At 42.2% G+C, this 20,582-nt stretch overlaps 1 protein-coding gene across 1 annotated transcript in view; it reads left to right on the forward strand.

Moving 5' to 3' along the window:
* Window positions 1-20,582, forward strand: part of CFAP61 (cilia and flagella associated protein 61) — a 189,331-nt gene that overhangs the window by 44,340 nt on the left and 124,409 nt on the right. The window contains 7 exon segments of the mRNA XM_030558110.1: window positions 3,107-3,233; window positions 3,628-3,705; window positions 4,995-4,998; window positions 5,001-5,057; window positions 5,060-5,197; window positions 8,904-9,002; window positions 9,005-9,039. Of these exon segments, the coding sequence (XP_030413970.1) occupies window positions 3,107-3,233; window positions 3,628-3,705; window positions 4,995-4,998; window positions 5,001-5,057; window positions 5,060-5,197; window positions 8,904-9,002; window positions 9,005-9,039 (538 nt within the window).

A 20,582-nucleotide genomic window follows, 5' to 3' on the forward strand; every position in this document is an offset into this window, starting at 1 on the left:
CATGCACTGTCTTCTATAAGGACATGGTCCAGCTCCGGTCCCACCCGAACTTTCTTCCCAAAGTGGTGTCCACTTTCCACATGTGCCAGGACATCTTCCCTCTGGTCTTCTGCCCTAAGCCCCATGAGACTAGTTAAGAGAGGCACCTCCACACTTTGGACGTAAGAAGGGCCCTGGCTTTCTACCTAGATCAGACAAAGCCTTTCCGTAGGTCGACTCAGTTTTTCTTCTCTACAGCTATTAGATGAAGGACCTTCTGGTGTCCATGCAGAGGATTTCTAATTGGATTACCTCTTGCATAAGGGCTTGTTACGAGCTGGCAGGGGCCCCGCTGCCAATCATCAGAGCCCACGCAACCAGAGCGCAGGCATCTTCAGCGGCCTTCCTAGCACACGTTCCGATCCAGGACATCTGTTCAGTCGAAGAACAAGAGATGGTTACCTTTTTTCCGTAACTGGTATTCTTCAGGATAGTTGCTCACGTCGATTCAATGACCCACCCTCCTTCCACATTGTCGGAGTTTCTGGCAAGAAGGAACGAGGGTGGAGGTTTGGCAGTGCCCTATATGCCGCGCATATGTGCATCACCCAAGGAGTGCCAGAGCCAGTTCCCTACAGATACAGCTGAGGGAAAAACTTCCAGCACTGGTGCATGTGGCGAGTGCACACACCGAAGTTGAATAGACATGAGCAGCACATCTTGAAGAACACCAGGTACGGAAAAAGGTAACTGTCTTTTCCTGGTGTTATGCAATTGTCAAACTTTATATTTTTGAATCCTGTTTAACTTAAATACTTGGTTTTGTGATGGTCAGGTCTGACATCCTCCCGTTGATGACTGCAGAGACTCATGTAACGTGGAGGCAGATCCTTAGCTGGTGTAAATTTTCATAGCTCTCTTAAAGTGAGTATAGAGCTATGACGAATTACACAAGCTGAAAATCTGCCCCCAGGTCTTTGACTGGAGTTGGAGAGGGTATCAGTTCTGGCATGTTCACTGTATCCTTGTGCCAGCTGAACAGCTTTGGACTATATACAAGCTTTTCACTGAACAATAACATCTCTTGTTGAGCTTGTGGAGTCGCACACGTAACTACCTGTCAGCTTCCCCGTTGGGTCTGTCGGTTCCTTCATCTGGAGCTAGCCAGCTTCAAAATGGAGAGCTATTGAGCTTCCAGCATACCAAGCTCTTAAGCCCCTGAGTTTTCAGTCTCATCTGCTTCATCAGCAAATTCCTCTAACCAAATAGATGCACATTTAGTTAACTATCTGTGCACACATGTATGCCATACCTATCCCTTCTTCTCACTGATTATTAAAATAGTAAAAAGATTAAAAATTACTCACACTTGTCCCAAGTTCCTTGAGAACATGGTAGCAATAGCACCCAAGAATACGTTTTTCGACGTTCAGGCAAGACTTCGTGCCGCCTTCTTCCTCAAGGGCATGGCAACTATGATCCATTCATTCAGCAGCTCAAGAATGGTTTACTGTCATTCCCTTGCCCAGGGCTATCAGTCAAAGCCAATCAAACTCCACCTTTCCAACACACCCAGCCTGTGTGGGACTAAACTGCAGTGAACACATAATACTAGATCTCCAGTCCCCGCCCCCACCCCAGACTCCCTTTTCATTCATAGTCTCCATACTTTAAACATCTTCTTGGGCTGAGACAAGGCTTCTGTAGCACCTGCCTCTTCATCCCTAGCTCTCCAAGACTGCTGTGCTTACCAGGAACACAGTAGTGGAAGCGTCCAAAGGGAAGCTGTCAAGAGTTGGAGGTATTTTCAGTGCTGGGCAGCTGTGGAACATCCTGGCAAAGGAGATCGGAATGTGATTCTTTCTGACCATATTCACCTTGTGTCGTAAAACCCACCTCTGCACCAAAGCCTACTCATAATAATAGATGTCATAACAGTGATTAAACAAAATAATAATTTTGAGTATAAGTGATGACAACCCTAGCAAGGCAAGAGTGGAACTCACCTTGCTTTTCTTTTTATGCCCTATAATTTTACTATATTTCACCACTACTCTACAAGAGAGAGTAGCGTATGAAAACGGAGGATGGAATGGGAAATGTTCTGCACCCTTAGTCATAGTGGTTTGCTATCAGCAAGATTGCAGCATTACTTTCTGGTTTAATTTAAAGCCCAATTTGAAACCCATTTTCTGCTTGCTTTTACTTTATTATACTCCACAAGTGACTCTCATTGCTTCCCATCTGCTAGGCCTTCATCTCTTATGCACATTCACTGTTTGATTTAATGTTCCAACTGAATCTATTTTAACTCTTTATTCAGTTTACAAATTTAGACTTAAAGCCTGCTATTTATCATTTAGACTGAAAGGAAAACTAACCCTGCAACAGTTTTTTTTCGTCCTTGGACTGCTGTAAACATTTTTATTTTTGCCCATGTAATTTCATTTAGTCTGTGCCATTTTTGCTGACAATCTAAGGCCTCAGTCCAACAAACACGTGTGCTTAACTTTCAACATACAAGTTGATCTTTTCACTTGAATAAACTTAAGCCTACTCACATGCTTGAAGTGAAGCAAGTGAGAAAGGTGTTTTGCAGGATCAGGGCCTAACACAATGGTTCCTAGTCTTTCTTTGTTGGAAACTTATTGATGTTGCATTGATGTCCCCAATGTTCTCTTGCTCAGTGTTCCAGCATGGCTTCTTTATTCTATTTTCTCTTTTCTGTCTCTGTCCTTTTTCCTAATTTGGTCTGATTGTTTCTCTCTGTATATTTTTCTTTTTTGGTTGATTCTATTTTGTAAGGTTTTTTTGGTTCTTTCCTGTGATGGGCTTCACCCTCATTCACTAGAAGGCTACGTGCTGCTTGGGAGTGGTGATGAGGGGCTGGGCCGTATCTACTTTAACATCGGCCAAGTATTGTGCAGATCCATGTACGACATATTATGTCAATTATGTAATGAGCTAATTTACAGGTTTGAAAATAATTTGCATAGAACAGTACATTTCATGTTTAAATAACTGTGTGGAGGTAGTGATAGTGAAAGGCATTGACTTGATTGAACTGGTGAATGAAGTCTTCTGTTGATCGGCAGGGCAAACTTTTCATTTTTATCTCCTTTAATAGGTCATTTAAGGTAAGAGCAGCGACAACTAGTGATACACCTGCTGTTGAAATGCTCATCAAAACTCTTGACTTGAATGACAGTATACTGGATGACTTAAAGGTCTTCACTCAGGCTCGCAGAGATCCAGTGAGTACTTGTTGTAGACATACCAGTTGCTGTCCATTGCATTGTCCAATGTTAAACCTACCATATATTAAAATATATCTTTCCTAGGGTCCAAACCTAATCCATTGAAGTCAATGGGAAAGTGGCCCTTGGCTTCCAGAGGAGCAAGATCAGGACTATATACCTTACATCAGTGGGACTCTGTTTGGGCACAGGGGTCCATCCATATGGAGCTTATTGTAGGATTGGTCCCTATGTTAGGGAAAGATGACTGTAATAGAACAGTGCACAGAAATAGAGAGGGGAAAGTATTTACATTTAGCATGTTATTGAAAATTGCAGTTAAGATCAAATAGCAACTTAGAAATTCTAATATTGCATGTAAATCAATGATCATATTATCCTTTGTCTTCAGGATGGGACACCTGTCCAGGCATTTGTAGCAGAAGTTTTGGATCAGATAGTTGGCATTTCTGTTGTTAAAAATGAAATGGTAAATCTCTTTGTATTTTTTTCCTTTTTCTATTTAAGATGTGTGCCCTGAGTTTGCACACTGTAATGCTGACTTTGTTATTATTTGTATTACAGTTGCCCCAGCCAAGATCTTGGCCGTGTGCTAAGCACTGTACACACACACAGTAGAAGTCCCTTCTCCAAAGAGTTTACAATCACACAAAGACAGACAGAGGAAGGATTATTATCCCTTTTTACAGATGGGGACCTGAGGCACAGACAGAGATTAAGTGACTTGTCCAAAATCACACAGGGAGTCTGAGGTGAAGCACAAAATTGAACTCAAATCTCCTGCATCCCAATCGGAAGCCCTAACCTCAAACCATTCTTTCTCTCTCTCTGACTTGATACTTCTTTAAATCTAATACTACAAACCTGTATTTTGGCCCATATATTCCAAAAGAGAAAATCAGCAGTTTGTTCCAGCATTTTGAAAATGGCACTTCCACTCCTTTCAAATTGCCTTTTTTTACAATAGCTTCTGAGTAAAGTGCATCATACAGATTTAACTTCAAAGAAATTAATATTGTTTTAAAAATAGATAAGGGAGGAGGGGTAGGAGCAGACAGAAAAGCTGTCAACTGTAATTGGGAGTGAAGAGGATGAATATTTCCAGTTCTGTTTTACATTAGTTGCTACAAATTTAAAACTTTTCTGGCATTTTTCTGGCACTAAAAAGGGCAAAATCTTTCTTGAAAGATTTGTAATATTCAGTTTTAAAATCATATCGAGCAAGGTAAGGATTTTCATAGATGGTTTTTAATTCTTCCAAATGCATTGAAATCAGGGGTTGCTGTCTGTAAGGTGGCTAAACTAGCGCAAACCCCAACTCTAACAGGATGATGAAGGAATTCATGCATGGGGCTCCTCACAGAGATATTCTTCCCCAAAGTCCCCCTGCTCAGCTTTTACTGTGGGAGAGACAATCTGGCCTCTCTCTGATACCTTGCAAAAATAGAAAACATATTTCTTTGTAAATATCTGTCAAAAAAATGTCAGGGACTCATGTGCTTTACTGCTGGGGTCAGATATACATTTCTTATAGTAAATAAAGCATGATGAGTTATAAAAATTGATTTTGATACAAAGGAAAGATTGTGAAGAACCATTTGTTTGGCTACTGTGCTTTGCTAGTGAATAGCGCTCAGGTAGTCTTGTTTCAATGTTCAAACTTTATCATTACTAATAGAAAGGCAGTTTGCTGTCAAATCTTTTATCACAAAAACACAACTCTTTCATATCACTGATTTAAAATGTCTTATTTCCTAGGATATTGATATATCCGTTCACATTACAACATTGAAGATTTTATTTACTTCAATCATCACCAGCAGGAGAACATGGCCATCTATACCACTTTGCTCTAAATCCTGTAATTCCATCATTATCCAAATATTTTCTGAAAGAGATCCTTCGCTTAGCCTACAAGTCTTGTCTCTACTACCCTATTTATCCACAGTCTGTGGACGGCAGGTAAAAGAAGAAGTTGGCAGTGATTTTATTAAACATCATATGTGCTGACCTTTATTTTCCTTAGGTTTTTTGTTTTGTTTGTTTTTTTTCTATGACTGCATATATGGCAAGGTGATTGGTATAGAGAAATTTCTTCAGAAATGTTGCAAACACTTTGTTCTCCTCTCAGATCACACTATCTCCATCTGTGTTGATGGGCGACACGTGATAGGACTAGATTGTGGCTTTGCTACAAGCCCTGTGTTCGGGCAACACATTTAGTGTGTTCCCTCAGTGTGGGAATCATGCCTTCAGTGGTGGAGGTAGTTTGGTTTTTGTCCAGGCCGTTACTTTCCCCTCTACTGACCAATACATTGTGAGGACTGTAGCCAAAGCTTCAGCCATTCTCTGCCCACTCCCAATGTACCTGCTCTAGGATAGATTAGCGATACCCTGTACTTCTGGCACACCTGGACACATCTTCAAATAGCCAAATAGGAGCAGTGTTTCCTCTACCTTTGCCCCTGCCTGGATGCATAGTTGAAGGAACTGTCCTGCTCATACTGTGTATTAACTGGGGAATACTCCATGATATTTTCATTGAATTGTTTAATATGCTGATGCAACTTGTGTAACCTTATGTGACTTGCAGATCGTTACATGGCATATTTTAAAATGTTGAGATATAAAGCATTCATAGCTTCTTTGTCTTCACCTTGTAATTATATTTTCTGTTACTTTTTAACCAAATTTTTCTGATCAGTCATGTTCTCCCACCACATGTTTCTCAGACATTACCACTCAGTTGCATGGTGGATTTTGAGATGTACAGATGATCACTTTTTATTTAGAGATTCGGGGTGGGACAATGGGCAGAGAAGAAAGGGATGGAAGGAGGTCACTGAGTACAACATGATGAGAATAGATTAAGGATCAAAAATTTTAAAGTACCTAAGTGTCTTAGGAGCCCTACTTCAAAGTGACTTATACACTTAGAACATAAGAGTGGCAATACTGGGTCAGAGCAAGGTCCATCTAGCCCAGTATCCTGTCTTCTGACAGTGGCCAATGCCAGGTACCCCAGAGGGAATGAACAGAACAGAGAATCTTCAAGTGATCCATCCCCTGTCGCCCATTCCTAGCCTCTGGCAAACGGAGGCTCGGGGACACCATCCCTGCCCATCCTGGCTAACAGCCATTGATGGACCTATCCTCCATGAACCTATCTTGTTCTTTTTTGAGCCCTATTATAGCCTTGGCCTTCACAACATCCTCTGGCAAGGAGTTCCAAAGACCGACTGACTGCATTGTGTGAAAAAAATACTTTTTTGTTTGTTTTAAACTTGCTGCCTATTAATTTTCATTTGGTGGTTCCTAGTTCTTGTGTTATGAGAAGGAGTAAATAACAGTTCCCTGTTTACTTTCTCACACCAGTCATGATTTTATAGACCTCTATCATATCCCCCTTAGTCGTCTCTTTTCCAATTTGAAAATCCCAGTTTTATTAATCTCTCCTCATACGGAAGCCGTGCCATACCCCTTATAATTTTTGTTGTCCTTTTCTGAACCTTTTCCAATTCCAGTATATCTTTTTTGAGATGAGGCGACAACATCTGCGCACGGTATTCAAAATATGGGTGTACCATGGATTTATATAGAGGCAATATGATATTTTCTGTTTTATTATCCATCTCTTTCTTAATGATTCCCAACATTCTGTTTGCTTTTTTGACTGTTGCTGTACATTGAGTAGATGTTTTCAGATAACTATCCACAATGACTCCAAGATCTTTTTCTTAAGTGGTAACAACTAATTTAGACCACATCATTTTATATGTATAGTTGGGATTATATTTTCCAATGTGCATCACTTTACATTTATCAACATTGAATTTCATCTGCCATTTTGTTGACCAGTCACCCAGTTTTGAGAGATCCTTTTGTAGCTCTTCACCGCCTGCCTGGGACTTCACTGTCTTGAGTAGTTTTGTATCATCTGCAAATTTTGCCACCTCTCTATTTACCCCTTTTTCCAGGTAGTTTATGAATATGTTGAATAGGACTGAGCCCCGTACAGACCCCTAGGGGACACCACTGATTATCTTTTTCCATACCTCTCTCCACTTAGGAATCTAGGGGCTTGTCTACACTGCCCTGCAGTTTGGACAACAAGCAAGACTACACTAATGTGAACCAGGAACTTTTTAGTTCACACCTGCAGCATCCACACAGGGGAGTTACAGCTCAGAACTTTGATGTGTAGTGCTATTCACATCTCAGTAGTCACAACTGCAGGGCAGTGTAAACATAGCCTCGGTGTCCCTGATAGTCAGTGGGACCTTTGGCATCTCAGTCACTTTTGAAAATAGGACTTAGGCTCCTAAGTCACTTAGACACATTTGAAAATTTTACCCTAAATTCGCTTTTCTTTTCTAACACAGGGCCTTTCTAGACAGAAAGCTAGTGCACAGCAAATTAGGGTGCAAATCTATAGCACACTAGCATGCTGCTCATGGCCATGTAGACCCTTCTCCTATGCACTCAAAGTTCTCCTAGTTCACGTTGACCTATTCCCATTTCAAAGCAGAGTAAATCAAAGCATATTAGGACATTTTTAGTGCGCTGTAGCAAGTTCCACACTGCCAGTTAATGCACAGCATGCTATCCCACTGTCAACATACATCTCAGCTTGCCACACACTAATTCTCTGTCTACACAAGCCCATATAGGAATCTTGATAAGATAAATACACAAATTTTCAGAAGAATCTTTTTGCTTCTCCAGCATGGTGTTCTTCTATACAGATTACTGCTCTGTGGAGTTTTAGTAATTGCCTCCTTGAGGAACTAATCTCACTGAGTAACATTTGGCTAAATGTCATTCACAGAAATGAAAATAAACAGGGATGGATGGAGAAGATGAGTTAAATCTCGGTAGTATTTTCTCCTTAGTCTATTTACAAGTTAAAACAATTTATCTTTAACTCAGCAATGCATTCTAATAAATGGTAAAATATTATTTGTTCAGCTTACATTGTAGTAACATTAATCATGATTAATTTTTTTGGTGTTATGGCTATGATATGGACTTCAAAGGCACTTCAGTGTAATTTGCTTTCCGTTAATGTCCACTCTGTTTCTGATAATATTCCTATTTTGTCTTTTCATGTGATGTGTAATTGGGCCAGTCATGCTGGAATAAAGCTGCTTCTAATGACCTGCCCTATCCAGTTAACATTTGGGGGTTTTGTTCAGTTCAAATTTTTTCTAGTTTATTAACATTTATCACTTGGATGAAATTGACATTTCAGTCAGTATAGATTTTCTATATAAATTCTTACACCATCGTTTGCCAAACAAGCAAAGGTTAACAGTAAGCAGATAATACAGCTTAATGAGGTCAAATCAAGCTGATTCATGATCACTGTGGAGAAAAATAACCTCCTGGGGAAAATACTTGTGCTGAAAAATCCCATAAACCAAACCACTTGTTTATCTGTCATTCCCACAGAGATAGTAATGTAATTACTCTCATAATTATCTTCATTAGTGTCAGGAATTATCTGCAATTCATTCCTCTGCTCTGAGTGTGTTTGTTTGTTTACTGATTTTTCTCTCAGATTTAGCCAACAGAGTTAAGAATTTTGTATTTGCAAAGCCGTACAACAGACATCTGTGATGCACTGTTCTGACATTCTCTGTGCTGAAATATAGATTGCTCTCTTTCAGTTTCAGAATCCCTATGCCCATTCCCTGACATCTGCCCTTCATTATATGGTTCCCGTGCGACCAAGACGACAGATTGTCTATCCTCTGGAAAAGCTTGGCATAACGCTCCATCAAAGCAGGTCTCCAAAGATCAGGTGGGTAACAGAAGCAGCAGCAGGCAGGAGGCATAGTGCCAGCTATGCAGGGTTGGCAGATGGGGATGACATTACTGTCTTAGTGTTGATAGGCTGCTTCTTAATTACATTGAACGTGGTGTTCATACCCTTACAGTCTAGGCTTTGCTTATGCCATACTGTATCTTTCTAATCATATATTTCAAACTGATGATTATAAACCACAGCCACTGAGCTCTACAGTGTTTCCCTATTAGTAAATATATTCATGTTTGTGGTATTTCCTATGAAATTAGTTTGAAACTCATAGATTTTAAATTATTTTAATTAAAACATAGATAGCTCTTTGTACTGATGATTTTATCCTTTATGTTGGGGCTCTGCTTTCAAGACAAAAAGTACAATAATACACTTCTGACAATTTGGGTAGAAATACTGTTTGATGTATTTTAAAGCAATTTATTCTTCAGACGTGCAGCCAGGCTTGTTTAATGCTTCAGAACCCCTTCAAAAACCACTGCAAAGTGTCAGGAATGATTTAACAGCAAAGCAGATCCCCTTAGTCAAAAGTATATATTTATAGAACTCTCATACAGCTTGGAGATGGTAAACTGGAAGCTTGTTAAAGTTAAATTTGTTACACTTTTGTGCATTAAAATATCCGGGGTTTTTTTTTAAATGACTAAAAACTACAAAGATGTTTTCTCTGAAGTCACCAATGAAGTTAAAATGTCAGGGAAAAAAACACATCAGTGATGGATATTTTCTGTAAGTGGATATAATTTACTTGGGGAAACATAATTTTACATCTATTTAATGCTAGATTTCAATTCGCAGAGACAGGATCATGTATAATATCCTTTAGTACTGTCCCCTCCATAGTTGGTAGATAGTTCATGGCATTGAAAACTCTTAATTAGGTAGCATTAACAAAGCAGAATTCCAGAATCTATCTCAGCCAATTGGATTGTGTGTTGCTCTTTGGAACAATCTTCCCCTTCATATGCAAAACATTTCTCCTGCCTGCCTATCCTCTGCGTCATTGGCTGCCCATCCTTTTCCTTTAAACGGCTTCCTATGTGTCATCAAATTATATTCAAGTTGCCTTAATGGCAGAACCCATTACCATTTTTGCTGGAGCCACAAAACACAACCCTCACCTCTCATTTTTGAGAGTTTTGTATTTATGGGGTTCATAAAACACTGTGCAAAGATCCTTCCTGAGGATTTTGGGTAGGATTAGTGAGCATTGCTTGAAGCCTCCCAAACTTAACGGATTCCTTTTATATGAAAAGCCGTGTGGACTTTTCAGGTCACCACTAGCCTTTTGCTGAAAGAGAAATGGAGCCCAGCTGCTTCGCTAGGGTCTTCACATATGCACTAACATTCAAAAATGATTTTCAAAGGGCTATTTTCTATTTAAACTGGAAGTTTCAGTCTGAGTCCCCAGCAGCTTGAGGGTTAGTCTAGTCCACTACCACTGCTCATAGCTTTTTGAAGTAGCAGGAGCATGAAACTAACAAGACTGAATTGGCTCTTCTGCTAATCAACTACGTGGCCTTTGGCTACAATGAATTGGATCATTTTAATAACTTAAGAGGCAGCCTAGTGAGGTGGACTGATTATAGTACTAAAAATAGGAGGCAGGCTCTACTTTCTGATCCTGCCTCTTTCACTGATGCCCTGTGTGACCTTGGTCAAGTCACTTGCCGTCCTTGTACTCAGACGTCTCAGGAAGGAAGAACTGTACCCATGAATAATCCTGTTCAGCCCGCAGAATCCCACAGCCAAGTCAACAATGCATTGTGATGAAGGGAACTGGAGGCTACAGCCGGAACTAATACAATCAACTGACGTGGATGTGATTATTATATGTTTATAATATGATAGCACTCAAAGGCCCCAGTCAGGCACAGTGCAAACAGAAAAATGGTCTCTGCCATGAAGAGCTTAAAATCAAGGCCAGACAAAAAGTGCAGAGAAGGAGGTGGTCAGGTTGAAAAACGTCATGTTGGTTCTACATTTTAAAAGAAGTCTGCATTGTGGGGGCCTGGGTAAGATAAGTGGGATTAGTGAAAGAGATGAGCTAACAGGAGCCCAGAGTAAGAAAAAGGGAAAGAGTATGTTGAGAAGGGAGAAGAGAGGAAGCAAAGAACAAATCAGCAAAGAAATAAAAATGTCCAATGTCCACACTTAAAGCAGAGTCTGATGATATCCCTTGTATCCGGGGGTTCTGAAGCAGGATATCCTCCTACCCACGTGGATGGGAAAAGGGGTCTCAGTGGACCGTGGTGCCCTGGAGGGTTGGGGTCACACTTCTAGATCTGAAGTAGCTGGAGGGTCCCAGTTTGGCTTCACCCACCCTTCTGTGTTCTGGTTTTCTCAGCATCTATTGAGTGGGGGAGTCTCTCCTGATTGTGAGAAGTATTTCTTCTTGACCAGTGCTGGTGATTTGTGCCTTGATGCATGAAGACTCAGAGTCCTTGTAATTTTCATCTTGTGTAACTGCAGATCTTTTCCCTATTAAATACAGCACAAAAGCTGTAGTGTCGGACAATCATCATTCAGGAAATGTGACATTTTTCATTTGAATGTCCGTTGTGACCAAATAATGATTTCTCTATCTATTTTTGCTATGGAAACAAACAATTTTACTAACATTCTTGTTTTGTTGCCCAGACCTGGCTTCTTACACACACGGTGCTGTCATGCTTTTAAGGTTCAATATTGTATGATTTATTGAATCTGGAAGCAAATTATTTATACCATAAGAAAGCAGAGAAAAGGCCCATCAGCCTTCAGTCTACTGCCTCTGAAGCTTCAAACCTGTTTTCTGCCTCCCTGTTGTCTGCCCTCCTGTCACTCCAGCTTCTGGGACTGGCCTATGTCAGTCTCCTGTAGTAACAGCTCCAGGCTGAGCAGCTTGGTAGTTCCCTCGCTAAGCACAACCTTTGATTTGCATGCGCACACACACGCCCCATGGACCATTAATAGCTTAGTATCTTAGGAAACTTTGCACATTGGGAGCCCTGTGGCACTTGCGACTTGTGCAGCCACTTTAGCATGCTCCAGCCACCTTGTGAGTATGAAGAGGTTCACTCCTAACTATTGTTCCACTTGGGATGATTCTGGCAGGGTCTCCAAGTACCCAGTTCACCCCTTTCATTCCTCCAGAGATCAGATCAGAGATGTAAACCAGAAGACCTTTGCCTGACTTACTTGGCAGTGCATGGGATTGCCAGCCCAGACTGAACTCAGCCTTGTTGGGAGGAGGCAGTTTCCCTGTGAGCCTGGACGGGTTCTGTCACATACAAATGAGCACTAGTTATGTGCTAGTTTTTCTTCATGCCCCCTCCATCAGATTTTTGTGCTCTCATTCCATAGCTTGAAAAGAAACCTATCCTCCTGCAGAAGGGCAGTTCAGTCTGTGCCACACTCAGAGAGAGAGCGAGAGAGCGAGCTGTTTTATAGTGTTCAAGACACCATGGATCTATCTCCCTTCAGTCCCTTCATATGGAGAGCCAGGCTTGGTTGAGATGGTGACTCTTCAGATTCAGGAGATCTGTAATATAGTTGCCTGTCTTTGGTGGACCATTACCCCTGTACATCCATACACCCTGTTCTCCACAGGATCCTTCATATCTGTCTAGGTCAATATCATTTCTAGTATGGCCCTAGCCTCTGGATTCTCAGAATCCCTTTGCTTATGATCAATGATTATGGATCTGAGGAAAGACTGAATCCATGGTCTCAGTTCTTTGCTGCTTTGAGCTCTATTGCCTGGCTCCTGTATCAGAGCAATCAAGGGGCTGCTTTAACTTATGCCACTGCCTCTGCATTGCCCCAGCCCTTATGCTGAGTCCATCTCATGAGGGCCAGAGCCAGGTGTTTTATACCCCAGGAGACCTGTGAATCTCTGCTTTCTTATGGTATAAATAATTTGCTTCCAGATTCAATAAATCATACAATATTGAACCTTAAAAGCATGACAGCACCGTGTGTGTAAAAATTGTTTTTCTTTGAGGGCTGCTGTGTGTGTTCTTGCTTGTGGGATTGCACTTCTGGTCATGAGCACAAGGAACCATCTTTTGAAACCAGGTGCATTGTGGAGCATGTAAGCATCCTCGCATGGCAACTTACATCAGAAGCCCTAGGTTATATAAGGGAAAGCAAGTCCCTATTTTTGGGTCTCGCCTCCAAAACAGAAGTTCCTTTTGAAGGACATGCCCTTTTTAGTGATGAGACTGACATCATGCTGGAAAAAATAAAGTCTTCTAGGAACACAGCTAGATCTCTTGGCCTTTCCCAGCCTTCTACTTCTCAGATGATCCTCCTCCTGTCCAGCCTCCAAATTCCAGAGGCAAGGGACAGCAGCTCCTCAAAGCTGCTCCTCTCAAAGGAGGTTCCATTTTCCCCCAGAGCTAAATTATGGAAGGAGGCCTCAGTAACAATATACGACTAAGAACACTGGTGTTCACAGACTAGGCCACCGACTCTGTTTCTAAGTAGCAGACTGATAGGCTACCTGAGAACCAAGTTATTGTCTCTAGTACCTTTTCCCCTCACCTTTCTCCATTTCCTCCCTTCAGTCCTTGTCTGTCCTTATTTTACACCAGCTGGTGCATAATCACTTCTGATCCCTGTGTTTTAGAGACCATCCTCAGCAGATATTCCAACCAGTTCTGTACTCGGCCCCCCCTCATCCTCTCTCCCTCCCTAGGGACAGTTCCCATGAGAACATACTCCTACAGAAGGTGGACTCTGCTATCAGAAAGGGTAATGGAAGTAATTCCTGCCCCTCCTCCCCACATAATCCATCAAGGGAAGAGCTTTTATTCCTGGTATTTGCTCATCCCCAAGAAGGTGGATGGTCTAAGAACCATTTTGAGCTTCAAGAACCTGAACAGGTATATCCAGACATCAAAATTCAGGATGCTCGCGTTGGAGGAGATTATTCCCTCGCTTACCAAGGAAAGTGGTGTAGCTCTCTTTGAAGGATGTGTACTTCCACATGGCTATTAGGAAGAAACATAACAGTTTCCCTAGTTTCTAGGAAACAGACTCCCAATTAAGATTTTCCCTTTTGACCTGCCAGCAGCCTCCATGGATTTTCACCAAATGCCTAGATGGAAGTTTATCTCCACACCCAGGAGTACATGTATACCCGTATTAGATGATTGACTGATAAAAGCCAAATAAAACAGGACGTGAGAAGAGTCATTGCCACTACTTGAACCTGTTCCACTACCCAGGGCTGCAATAACACGAGAGTCATGATAACTTCTCCTAGCGAAGGATTTTTGAGTGGTACAGTACGGGCTTGGTACCAGTCAGAGCATTCCTTCTGGAGGCAAAGATTCCACCACCATATAGCAAGCACAAGTCACATTAAGGGCTCAGAGAGAGTTGTCTGCTGATCTTTTTCTGAGGCTCATGGTCTTCATGGAATTGTCAGCCAACATGACCACTCACACTAGACTACCCATAAGACCTCCTCAATGGGTAGTGCAGCAGAGTGTCCACCCAGGGATACCTTTAAATCTCCTGTTCCCACAGCCATGATAACCATGATGCCTCGACTTGGGGTTGTGAGGAATGCATTACTGAGCTCTGGAAGTGCATGGACTATGGAACTTCTAGGACACAAGGTTCCATACCAACATCCCAAAGCTCAGAGTGGTATGCTGACCTTCGAAGTTTCCTACCCTCATTCATCATCACATAATACAGGTGCAGACAGACAAAAGCATGGACATGTATTACAACAACAAGCAAGGAGGAGCATAGTCTCTACTCTTTTGCATTGAAAAAAAAAAACTTTGGCCATGGTGCATAAGGCTCCAGAGGTATCCTGTAGATCAGCATCAGCAAGAATGTGCAAGCAGATTCTCAGCAAGAAGATTCAGGACCAGCACGAGTGGTTCCTGACAGCATCAAAAGGTTTCCAGCTGTTCAAGAATGGAGGACATCCAAAAGTGGACCTGTTTTCCTCTCAGAACACCCCCAAATACATGAGAGCAGGTAGGGACTAGAAGTCTTCAGCAAGTGTCTTCCTGATGGATTGGAGTACATACCTGCTATATGCCATCCTTCCCTGTCCTCTCATTCCCAGCATGCTTAGGAAAATCAAAAGGGACAGAGCAAATGTCATTCTGGTGGCCCCAGTGTGACCAAGAAAGCTTTGGTATGTGAACTTGTGAGAACTCTCAGTAGAACCACCTCATCCATTGCCCCGTCTCCAGACCTGCTGGAGAAGGTCTGGAGACGGGGGACAGACAAGTACTCCAACTGAACCCAGTCTTTCCATATAGCAGCACTGAGTATAATCTGTTAACCATAACAGACTGCTCCTGCTCTGAAAGAGTGTAAACTATATTGCTCTAATCTGGAAAGATCTATTATGAAATACTACAATCAGAAATGGAAAAGATTCTCTATTTGAGCCATGAGCAAAGGATTGATTCCATCACAAGCTGAGATTCCATCTCTCCTGGTCTAGCTTCTTTATTTGAAATCTCAAGGATGGTTGCATCTTTTTTGAAAATGCACTTGGCTGCATCAGCACAGTATCAAACATACTGTGAAAAAGACCTTTCTTCTCCCACCCCGTGGTTGCTGGTTTCCTGAAAGGTCTTATTAGTGCTTACTACTCTACATGCAACTTCCCCCAAGACTTTAACTGTAGTCTTGACTAAGTTGATGGGGCATCCCTCCCAACCTCTTGGTATGGCATTCCTGGAACCCCTGTCACTAATGACCGCCTTTCTGATTGCTATAACATCAGCAAGGAGAGATAGTGATCTGCAAGTTCTTATGGCCAATCCACCTTACACAGCTGATCAAAATGACAAAGTAGTACTTAGACCTCAACTTATTTTTTTGCCCAAAGTGGTATCTAACCTTCATCCCAACCAATACATTTCCCTTCTGGTTTTCTTTTCCAGACCCCTTTCCCATGAGGGAAAGTACTTCTCCATATTTTAGACGTAACGAGACTTATGCTTTTATTTGGGAAAGAGAAAGCTTATTTGAAAATCATAGAGGCTATTCATAGCTCAAGGGAAAAAATACCTGTATCAACCTGTCTCTGATACCTATATCAGCTTATCATAGTGGATAAGAAAGTGTGTAGATCTGGTACAACGTAGCTTGGGAGCCAGTACCTACAGGTTTAAGATACTATTCAATTAGAGCCACTGCTGCATGTGTGGCTTTTGTGTTTGGCACTTACCAGTAGTGGAGATTTGTAAAATATTAGTGTGCAGTTCAGTGCACACTTGCACCAGGTACTACTCTTTGGATTTAGCACCGTGCTCCCATGCCCAATTTGGGAGAACAGTGCTACAGTCCATACTCAGCCAACAATTCTTCTTCTAACAGTAACCTGATTAGCACTGCTTGCTAATGACCCACAAGCAAGAATACACAGAGGCCCTCAAAGAGGAAAGGGAGGATACTTACTAGTAACTGTTGTTCTTTAATGTTCGCTGCTGTGTATTCAATCTCCCCATGCACTTTCCCCTCTGCCTCAGAGTCCTATGTGCCCTGGGACTCTGTGGTTCAGAAGAAGGCACTGAAGTGGTTGTGGGATGCACTTCCATAGGTAGACTAGGGCAGAGGTTCTCAACCAGGGTTACGCATACCCCTGGGGATACGTGGAGGTCTTCCAGGGGGATACATCAACAACTCATCTAGAGATTGGCCTAGTTTTACAATAGGCTACTTAAAAAACACAAGCGAAGTGAGCACAAACTAAAATGTCATACAGACAATGACTTGTTTATACTGCTCTACATACTATATACTGAAATGTAAGTACAATATTATATTCCAATTCATTTATTTTATAATTATATGGTAAAAATGAGAAAGTAAGTGATTTTTCTGTAGTAATATGCTGTGAAACAATTGTGGTTTTTTGTCTGATTTTGTAAACAAGTAGTTTTTCAGTGAGGTGAAACTTGGGGTATGCAAGACAAATCAGACTCCTGAAATGGGTACAGTAGTTTGGAAAGGTTTTGAGCCACTGGACTAGGGCACCTAATATAAGCAAGGGTGAAAGTAGAAATAGGGACTTACTGGTACGGGGCTGGGTTGGGGCCGGCTCTGGCCCCTGGAAGGGGCAGGGACTCAGGCAGAAGGGGCGGGAATGTGGGGCTCAGAGCCAGCCCCAGCCTGCCCTGTACCGTTAAGTGCCCTCCCCCTCCCCCACCGGGGTAGCAGTGGCAGGCGGGGGCTCCGGCAGCAGTTTAAAGGGTCCAGGGCTCCGCCGCTGCCACTGCCCCAGGCCCTTTAAACCATTGCCAGAACCCCCAGATGCCGCTGCTACCCAAGGCTCCGGCAGTGGGGCTCAAGGGGCTATTTAAAGGGCCCGGGACTCCCCTGCCTCTACCTCCCTGGCCCTTTAAATAGCCCCTGAAGCCCTGGGGTAGCGGTGGTGGGGTTCTGGCAGCTGTTTAAAGGGCCCAGGGCAGTAGAGACAGCAGGAGTCCCGGCCCTTTAAATAACCCCTGGAGTCCCGCTGCCGCTACCCCAGAGCTCCAGCAGTGGGGCTTTGGAGGCAATTTAAAGGGCCTGGAGCTCCAGGCCCTTTAAATTGCCGCCTAGGAGAGCTGGGCTGCCCTGGTACAGCACACCGGCTCTTGCCAATATGCTGTATCGGGGCGTACCGGCTTACTTTCACCTCTGAATATAAGACACCACACAAGGGTGCTTACGCACCCCCAAAGGAAATTGCTGTGAAAGTTTCGCATGCCCCCAGTGACTTGTGGCCCCAGTCACAGAGCTGTGAATGCAGAGGTGATTCTCAAAGACCAACAGTTACCAATGAAAAACTTCTTTTTGTGAAACTTTTCAATAGGTTTCTAGAATTAGTCATTTTGTCTCTTGCTGAGCCTATACAGCTTTCCAGTGGTATCAAGGTAACTTGGTTTTACAGGCAGAAGAATATAATAAATAATACTAATAAAACATTTCATAATGCTTTAAAACATCTCCCTTTGACCAGTACCAGGAAGTACTGTCCTCAAAGTATTTCTGCCCCAGCTGGAAACAGGAAGTACAGGAATATCACTCAGAGTGCTTGGTCTCACAAAAATTCCAGCTCAGTTGCCAGACCCAGGAGGTTTGGATATGTGTTGAAACTTAGGGATGTTCATTCAAACTGAACCTCCACAACATTTGAGGGGCCCCATCTCTTCTCAAAATTACTGCAGGATATACATGTATCACACTACAGAGTTTCATGATAGTTAAAACTCCTTTCTGCTCACTAACAGATCACATCATTTCCAAAACTGTTCTAAATCAAAATGAAATGTCCAGTCCATGTATTCTGAATCAGTAACCTGAGTTGAACAATCAACTTTCACAGGAGGAAAAGACTCAAAATTTTAACTTCCACATTATTGAAACAGATTAGATAATATTGTACAAGAGTCCTGCCCACCTGTCAGTCATTTTTAGTCATGTTACATTAAAAAAAATAATCAGAATTAAAAAATCTGTCATAACATGCTGCTTGTTAATGAAGTGCTTATAATCGGAGAGTAGAAAACTATAGATAATTAAATAATTTTATAATGATATCTTCATAAATAAACAATTTATAAATTTTTGTTTACTTTCTCACCATCTGGGAGCATTCTGTTATCCATCTGCTCCATGGAATTATCAATATAAGAAAAGAGTAGCTGATATAATTTAGGAGAATAACTGACCCACAGTGAAAAATAAAAATATCATGACTGTGGAATTATTTTTTGTTTCTGTCCCTTCATTATTGTTCTGTTGGACTTTTTATTGCATGGTTGCATTTGAGCTGTTAGGTTTTATTGTGCACTTCAGGATTGTTGTTTCTGCAACAGCTCACAAAAAGAAGGCAGAGCAATTATTAAAGTATTACAGAATCCCACACAGCTGTGTGTGGATTGAAAAAGGGCATCTTTATATTACTCAGATAATTCTGTACTGCTCTAGATACTCTACAGGTAAAGCAACAGAAAATGTTAAAATCAGATGGGATATGATGGAGTGAAGTCATTAAAATATAGGGGTCCATATCCTCGGTTGATGTAAATCAGAATAGTTCCATTGACTTCCTTGGAGCTATGCCATTTTATACCAGCTGAGGATCTGGCTTTGGACTGAATTGCTTAATTTGGATACAGGAATTCCTCTACAATACCGGTTCTTCTTTGAGTAGTGTCCCTATTGGTGCTCCGCTTAAAGTCTGCCTGGGCCTCTACAGTCCTTGATCAGAGAGTTTCCGTTAGCAGTGTCCATTCAGCCTGCACGTGCACTCTGTACAACCTTGTGCCACACACTGAGAGTATGCAGGGCTGCACAGGTAAACCGCACTTGGTTCCTTCTCTACTGCCTTGACTTGAGAGGGAGCTCTAGCTTGTCCACCTTGTGCATGCCTCAGCATTTTGTACAGTTCGTTCTTTTAGTTTAGTTAGTTTAGTGTTTATTTAGTAAGTTTAGTGTTTCTAGTTAGTGTTATTTAGTATAGAATTAATTAGATAGTAGTGAGGGAATTGGCTTTTTCCCTCGCTCTCCCCCCCCATTATTTTTCTAGGGAGACTTATCAGCCTGGCGGGGCATACCTGGCTTCAAATGCTGCCTTTATAGTGAAGGTATCCCAGTCAGCTCTGGCCAATGTGTGTGTGTCCATTGCTTGGGAGAGTCCCATATCTCCCAAAAGTGTAACTTCTGCCTAGCTCTCAAATCTGGAGCACAGAAGAATTGGGAGAATAAATTGAGGTTTCTGATGATGGAGTGCTCCCTTCGACCTGAGTCGAGTCAGGAGACCCACCCCCTATACATTCGTCTTTGAACTGATCCAGCTGATCCATGGCGTACTAAGAACAGGAGGACTTTGGAGGACTCAGGGAAAGCTCATAAAAAGAGGAGCTCAGTCTCCCATCACAAGGATCTGGCTCCCAAAAGGCTGTGGTCTCCCAGTAAGTCTACAGTGTCAGAGGTCTCGATCTCTCAGCTTGGTACCACAGAAGCAAAAGACTTCCTCCAGTGCCAGTGGCGTGGGAGATCCCAGAGCACTTCAGAGAGTAGTACCATTTAAGAAGGACAAGGAGGCCCAGAACATACACTCCTGTACAGCGGCACAGTTTATATCAGGCTTACTATCGGTGACTTCTCACTCGGCGCCTTTGATACGGGGCAAATCAGAGTGACAAACAATTTTGGCCCCTCTGTCAACACACTGCAGATTGATGGTACCATTCACTTCAGCTGCCGCATTGGTACTGACCCACTCCATATTGCAGGAGTTCTGGTACTCCAGGGACTTCTCAGTCTTAGATGAGCTGGAATCCCCAGTACTTATGGGTACTGAACGACTCTTGGTACTGACACCCTGGTCTCTGGATTACCATTACTTCATGGTACCATAAGATTCTCTGCCCTTTTTATGATTTTTGCCAGTTCCAGGATCTTGAGAAGAGGGTGGCTGACACCTTTCAGATACCGCTTGAGGAGGTCAAAGACTTGCAGCACAAGCTCCTGTACATCCTCCACTGGAGGATGTTGAGGAGGATAAAGTG

The sequence above is a fragment of the Gopherus evgoodei genome, chromosome 3 (genome assembly GCF_007399415.2).
Source record: "Gopherus evgoodei ecotype Sinaloan lineage chromosome 3, rGopEvg1_v1.p, whole genome shotgun sequence".
NCBI classification, from domain to species: Eukaryota; Metazoa; Chordata; order Testudines; family Testudinidae; genus Gopherus; species Gopherus evgoodei.